This window comes from Sinocyclocheilus anshuiensis, unplaced genomic scaffold, assembly GCF_001515605.1.
Source record: "Sinocyclocheilus anshuiensis isolate Anshui unplaced genomic scaffold, SAMN03320099.WGS_v1.1 scaffold272, whole genome shotgun sequence".
In the NCBI taxonomy this organism is placed as follows: Eukaryota; Metazoa; Chordata; class Actinopteri; order Cypriniformes; family Cyprinidae; genus Sinocyclocheilus; species Sinocyclocheilus anshuiensis.
Genome location: NW_015554117.1, coordinates 727553 through 735628, shown reverse-complemented (window position 1 = coordinate 735628; position 8076 = coordinate 727553). Strand labels below are relative to the sequence as shown.

The window sequence follows — 8076 nt, the reverse complement described above, 5'->3', positions numbered from 1 at the left end:
CATATTATGATTTCTGAAGGATCATGTGACACTGAAGACTGGAGTAATGATGCTGAAAATTCTGCTTTGATCACAAGAATAAATTACATTTTAAAATATATTCAAATTACTTTAAATTGTAATAATATTTCACAATATTACACAATATTTTTACTGTGTTTTTGATCAAATAAATGGAGCCTGAAGTAACTTCTTTCAAAAATATTACCAACCCCAAACTTTTGAGTGGTAGTGTATAACTTAAGAAATGTATAAAATAATATTAACTGAGATTCATAAATCAATAAAGTATGTTTGGTATCACCTCAGCTAATGTTTCTCTTATCAAAATGAACAATCACAGACACACTTAATTCATTCCGACACAATCATTATGACTTTCACTCACCTAAGCTGTAGCTGTTAGATTCTGTGACTGTAGGATGAATAATTTGCATGTATTTGGGCGGAGCCATCGCATGATTGACATGTTCAGTAGCTTCCTCACTGTGAAGGATGTTGATCTTGGAGAAAGAGTGATAGAGAGCATCTTTAGGCCATAGATCAGAGCCGTGGCTCAGTTAGTGCATTTCTTTGTTTGGTTCACACCTGTAACATATACTGATCGCTGGTGTAACGTCCGTTGAGCTCAGAGCAGGTGAGTCTGAAGGTGCGGATGGAGTCGACAGCCTGACGGCTCTGATAACGCACCTGTCTGATCACCTCTGCGTAGTGACAAACAGAGTCCACACCTAAAACAGAAGATGAAAGATGTGAGACAGTTGTATAGGGAGTAACAAAAGTAAATTGTAGAGTTAGTGTTTTTACCGTATATGGACATGCCAGTGCTAGAGTTGACGTATTGCAGGTGTTTGCCCAATAAAGCGCTGTGGTGCAGTTCCAGACTCTCTAGCCCTGCCCTTAACCCCTCCCCCAACACCATAATGTCACAGTAGTCCAGATTATGTGCGATTTCCTTCAATGCACCTGACCTGTGATCTGCACACATACAAAGATGAAACAAATTATGAATAATAATAAAAATAACCCTTCCTTTCTTTGTCTGCTACAATTTCCATACTTTTCAATAATATACCATATAGTCCATAAGCCAAGTGGACTACTTTTATGTGGTTGTGTTTTTTTTAATTTTTTTTTATCAAATTTGTATTTTTGGGTGAATTGTCTCCTCAAACATCAGACAAAACGCAAAAGAAAAACATTACATAAACTCCAAATAAATAAAAGGAGAATTAAAAGAAAAAAAAAGGAAAAGGAAAAAATGGGATACAGCATTTATTTCAAAGGGAAATGTTTTGTAACATCCGTAACATTATAAATGTCTTTACTTTCACTTTTGATCAATTTAATGCATCCTTGCTGAATTTAAGTATTAATTTCTTAAAAAAAAAAAAAATCTTACTGACCCCAAATTTTTGAATGCTAATGAATATCTACATAGTGACTGAAACTTTAATTGGAAAGAGCAAGGAAAATATAGTTTAACATGATTTGTCCCATTTAAAGTAAACATACAGTATAAGCCCTGAGGATAAAGGAGGGAGAGGCGTTTCAGATTCTGTGTAGTGTTGTGTTGTGTTGTGAGGGTGGAGGGTTTAGTGAGCATCTGTCTTTTATGATTTATTAACATGTTTTTTTGCATTTACTGTTGTTTGCCACCAAAACAGCATTACACCTGTGGTTTGTCAGTGAATAATGTGCTCTGTGCAGCGTTTGGGGACTTTCTTTGTGGGTTGTTTTCATCAGGAGTGTTTTTGTTGCAGAAATACTTCAGCCAAAAAGGACAAATCTGTCATCATTTACTCTCCCTCATGTCTTTGGCTTTCTCTCTTTTGTTCAACAAACAAGGAAAAGTTGAGAAGGATGCTTTCTACACTTTGGCATAGAATGGATCCTGTCAAGCTCCAAAAATGATGATAAAACACATTCTCATTCCTGTATATTCAATATGGTGGGTCAAGACAGGTTTGAATAAGCACTACAATATGTAAATTCAATTTTAAGTTTATAATGATATGAAGGGGAGTAAATAATGACAGATTTTTCATTTGACCAAATTATTATGTTAAGATAAGTAAGGTGATTCTAGAACTAATTCTCTGTACCTGTGTTTGTCTGTTTGGCGCTTTTTGTAACTGTGCTGATGATATGCAAATCTCTGAACAGGGATAGGCCGAGGGCAAGGACAGAGGCGGGGACTGTCAGGTGCTCCGCCCCAGTGATTATGATGCGTGGTTCACTAGGCTGCATTACCATGACAACTGCCTCAATATCAGGGACAGAAATACACACATCCTCCCCGAAACACCTGCAGAGATCACAAACACAACAACATATTCTTTCACTTTTGAGTGTTATTTTAGATACAGACACACACACAGGACCCAAAAGTAATGTACCAATTGCCATATTGCCAGTGATTTTATTAGGAACTGCAACATATGCATGAGTTAAATCACTAAAGTTACAGTCTGACACATGCATCTTTTATCATGTTTATATATATATATATATATATATATATATATTACAATATGTAATATTTTCCATAACATGCAAGAAATATTTAGAGCTGATAAACTTTCTCAATTTACTTGAAATTGGCAAATGAGGCATAAAGTTAATTTTGGCTATAATTATATAATGCAAAATACTTCATCACATGTAAGAAATATTTAACAGGGTTATTTTAGTATCATTAGGATACTATTATGGTTTTTATTAATATTTAGATTTTTTATTCTATTTTTATTCTATTTTTTTATATTTTCTGTTTTAATTAAAATTTTAAAGTTTTAATTTAAAAATTTTTGTTGTGTGTTTTTGTCAGTTTTATTTATTTATTTTTAAATATGTCTATAGTTTTCATTATTTTTTAGGTTTAGTTATTTTAGTACATCAAGATAAACTAAATGAAAATGAGAAATGTTGCCTTAATTTGCAACATGTGTAATATTCATTTAAGTTATTTCAGTTCGAGTTTTTTATTTCAAGTAGCAAATATCGTTTAATGGTTTTTAGTTTTAGTTGACTATAATATCTAACCTGATATTTAGAGCTTTTCTCAGTTCACTTGTTATTGGCAGATGGGGCATAACGTTAGTTTTGGGTCCTGCAAGCACTCCCTCAGAGGTGAAGACATCTCCACTTGGATATAAATAATAAGAAGCTTTCGACAGTGATGTGCAGAGTGTAAACAAATCACTTGGAGCTGTTCCCAACTCATTACAGAGACTGCAGCGCTGATAACTTCACACAAAGAGAAAACCTACGCCTGGAGTGAATTAATAACACTTCAGCTTTCTTGCATCTCGCAGTAATTGGACTTAATAAGCTTAAAAGCAAAACACAAACAGTGTTTACTAGAATTAATTTACAACTCTAGTGATTTCACCACCGTGAAGCAGCTCTGAACGACAGGAAGTAGGAAGTCCATTATCCACAAATGAACACAGATCCGCCTTCTCTAATTAAAGATGTTGTTCTTAATCCTGACGCAAACAAACACTCACATTCATCAACAGACAGGAAATGAATGGAGGAAACCATCTGTGACTGAAGGTTTCGATACGCCGAGGCTTGAAGAGATGAATCCATATTTCATTGTGAAAACAACTGTTTGCTATAAGATACAGTTGGTTTAAACTAAAATATGATTTTACTTATTCTTTTACAATCTGTGACGATTGACTGATGATGACCAAACGATGCATGCTATATGACATCTTTAGCCCTATATTTGGATGTTAATTGTTTCTCAGGGCGATGTGTGTTGAACATATGCATGGATTTTCTATGATAATATTCATGCATTCGAATGGCAGTCGGTGAAATAAGGATGAGGCATTCTGCCATTCACTAAACCTGGATGTTTGCCTCACATCTGTTTAAACACATGAACATATTCCAACATGGCACTGAAGGAGCCAAGTGTAAACTTTATTGTTCATTATTGAATATTTCATTTTGAATGATGATTTCCTCTTAGTTTTACATTTATATGCCTTTTTTTGCTATAATTTATTGTTCACCTAAAGTTAAAATCTAATAAATCTTTCACAACAATATTAATTTAATACTACTGTTAAATGTAATCTTTAGCAAGTCTCAAAATAAAAAAAAATATTGTAATATATTGTGTTGTATTATAAAAATTTATATTGTTTTTGTAATATTGTAGTGTTGTGCTGCATGTAGGGCTGGGCGATATGCAAATTTTTTAAATGTATTTATTTATTTTATTATTATTATTTACATTTTTGGCTTCCAACCGTTATTAATAAAATAATTGAGATAAAATGATTATTGTGCGAAATTAGTTTTTGCAGTGACGTTTAGTAATAATAAATAAATGTTTAGTAATTTTTTTACTGGAATGATTACTAATACTATCAGTAATTCAGTACTTAAAAATATGATATAAAAATAAATAATAATACCAAAATAAATTAGATCAAACATTTTGTAGAGCACTGTGGATGTGCAATACAACATAGTTGATCTGATTTATTTTGATCTAATTTATTTTAATTTATTATCTTTAAATTAATTAAATAAATGTGTACATATATTTGTTTTTGTTTAATTGGAAACCCCCTGTAAAAAAAAATTTGAACCAGGTGCCACTGCTTCTTTTAAACTTACAATTTAAGATGCACCTTTGAGAATTCTAGATCCAAAGAAGAAGAAGAATCATCATCATCATCATTATTATTCTCTAAAATTCAGAAATTGGGGACAATCAAATGTCATATAATAATATAGCTGAATTTTTGCTACATGCTTGTGCATTCATGATGACAGCCTTGATGAAACAATCAAACAAACAACAAAAGATTCCTCAATTCTCGACAGCTATTAATTTACATATTCTGAAGCTGTTTTGTCTGTATAAGGTTTTTAATTTGGCTATATGGTTCTCTGAAACAGTATTATTTAAGTATAATTCTGTTTTTGATTTAATTTAGTTAAAGTTTTAGTAATTTTGTTGTAGATTTTTGTCATTATTATTATTATTATTTAAATATGTCTACATTTTGTACATTTTTAGTTTTAGTTTTTTAATTGGAAACCCACTGTAAAAAAAAAAAAAAAAAAAATTGAAAAGTTCAATAAATGAATGATGTTAGTAAATAAATAATCAGGATCTCAATGTTGACCAAAATAATGTGAATTATGATTCATAATTCACCCTAAATTCACTTGTAGCATTTAAAACAAGTTTTAGTGTATTTTCTTTTTTATTTCTTTAAACAAAGTAATATTGCATTTTATCTGTTCATAACAAAAATAATTCTGCCCCCATAGGTCTACACTCTCGCTTTTTCATGTTTACAGTACTTTTATGCCAAGGTAATATTGTGTTTCCTTTAATTCTGAGTTTTTGCACAGTGTTTGTCTCCTTGAGAAGCAATCTGTTACTTTGCAGAAGTGTAAATTAATTGTGTAAATTACTTTTAGAAAAAAGTTACTAATTATGCAAAACACAACATGTTTATCTTAATATAAGTCTGTGATCAGCAAGTTTTAAGAATGAGAGAAGCTAGAGTTCAATTATATGTCTTACAGTAATATAATACTTAATTGCTCTATTATGTATGTTTCAGTGTTGTGTGTGTGTTTTCATGCTAATTCTCTGTTGCTCTTTGCTGAAGGAACTCCGCCCACTGGCTGTGCTTAAGCCTCAGAGGGGCGGGTCATAAACCTCTAGAGGCTTATGCATATTCATGATCTTTTTTGAAGAATCATGGGGTGCCAGTGGGTGCAATTGTGTCCCAAAAAACAAATCTCTCTGTCATTCTCTTTGCATTTCCCTGTCTGTACATAAAAATTAAACCTCCCTAAGCATTGAATATGAATTAGATAAGAACAGAATAAGTGAAAAGGTTACAATAAGGGTTAGTACTGCTTATAGTATACAATAGGGATTTGAAATAGTCAGTAAGCAACCGGCAAGCAGCTAGCTAGCAGAAAATGTACAAATCTAGTTACAAATACACTTAATAATAAAGGTTCTTATTGGCATGGATGGTTCTATGAAGAACCTTTAACATTAATGGAACTGTTCCAGTGTTCTTTATAGTGGAAAAAGTTTGCCAGATTGAGGACACACAATCTGCGTTTTAATATTACTCTGCTCAAAGAGCTCCGAAACAAAAACAGACATTCTGACACAAAACGCACATTTCAAAGTAGAATAACTGTAGCATTGTTTTTCGGTGGAAACAAGTATGTAGACTTAACATGTTTCCTAAATATCTGCAAACATATTATGGTATTTTTATGTTTAGTACAGTCAAAAAAAACATAAAGCACCTTTAAATATAAGAAAGGACAAGTAACACATTGAATTAAATGTCAAATTTTAAATTAGAAAGTATTTTCATTTAAAACATACTCCAATAATCTTTGTGTTATTTACAATTAAAAAAAAAGTTTACACTCAGTAGGATACAGTTTTAATAACTTTTCCAGCCCTGGGTCGAAGCACAGATTAAAATTAAGCTCTCGCATGACTCTGGGATGCAAATCAGAACTGTGCAACCAGATATAAATGGTTTGATCATTTATATTGCCGTATTCCAGAGCTAAAATTCTAGTATTATAGTTCAGAGATGAGATCTCGTGAATATTTATAATCTTACTGCACTGCCGTTGAGATCCGGAGATGACGCGCTTCCTTGGTGGGAAACTGCCGAGAGTTGATGTAAGAAACTTTCCTCAGTGCGGCCATCATCTGCTCCAGATCCTCTCCCTCCATCACCACCAGAGACTGAGCAGGATTCAGATGAAACTGAGACAGAAAACCGTGAGATATTATACTATCAAGGTGTCTGTGAGAGTGAGTGTTTGAGGCAGAGATGTGCGAAATGAAGAAATGGCTGTGAATTTGAATTGAATGATAGGACACAGGAATTGTAACAATTACATTACATAAATTAGGTTAATACATATTTATTCAATTTTGAATTAGATTTTTACACAAACAATTTTCACTCAGAAATTGATAGAAAGTTTCAGAATTACAAAAAATGTGCAAGTAACACATTTAATTACACTGTAAAAAAAATTCTGTAAAATTTACGGTAAAAGACCGACAGCTGTGGTTGCCGGAATTTTACCGTAAAAAATCCCTGACATGCTGCTTCAACACTAACTGCGGTTACTGAAACCACGCGTTCTTTCTTTGTTTGAACATTTGGGCGCATTATGCAAATATTCCCACATAGTGTTGGGAAGGTTACTTTGGAAATGTAATAGGTTACAGATTACTAGTTACCCTATTCAAAATGTAATAGTAGTGTAACTTTTTCAGTTACTTTATTAAAGTAATGTAACTGATTACTTTTGATGACTTTTTGATTACTTTTCTAAATTTCTAATGAATGTTTATTTGCAACTGTTAATAATTTTCCAACATTTACACCATGCAGGGTTAACCTTACAGTAGTGCTCAGACTTTCAAAATCCGTCCTCACTTGAATTAAGATGATCAAATTTGAACACATCCACCACAAAATCAGACTTTAGTACCACCTTTTACTTTGAGATTGATCTGAAGTTCAATACAGATTTAAAATAATAAGAAATAGTATACTGATACTGTTTTTGAAACCAAATCTTTGCATAACTACAGGAAACACTGCATCTAACAGTGGTTTGGAAAAAATAGTTAATTAAAAAATAATAATAAATAAAAGCATATACATCAACTCAAATACGGTTATGTAATAAGCATGCGTCCTATTCTGTGTACTAAACTCCTGAAACATTGGTGTCTTTTTGAAACATTGGCGTCTCTTTGTATATATGATATGAGATAGTTTTCTCAAAATAAGTAAAATGCTCATGAAGTGACTCAGAGCAGTTCTAGAGATTATGTTTATGTGTTCATGTACTCATATACTGAGGTAGCAGAGGCTGAAAACACTGCGAGCTTCAGGCGCACTTCAGTATGTGTGTAGTAAACACGCGGAACATTAAATGTGGGGTATGTATTTTTTTCAAAAACGCTTTAGAAAACTGAGTCAGGCCGAGTACCAAAACAAACTTGTAGCCAATCAGCAGTAAGAAGTG

At 32.4% G+C, this 8076-nt stretch overlaps 1 protein-coding gene across 1 annotated transcript in view; it reads right to left on the bottom strand.

The window, feature by feature from the left end:
- Positions 1-8076, bottom strand: part of LOC107669856 (calsyntenin-2-like) — a 64314-nt gene that overhangs the window by 10111 nt on the left and 46127 nt on the right. Inside the window, exon 11 of the mRNA XM_016462283.1 lies at positions 6645-6793. Within this exon, the coding sequence (XP_016317769.1) occupies positions 6645-6793 (149 nt within the window). The remainder of the gene's footprint in view (positions 1-6644; positions 6794-8076) is intronic.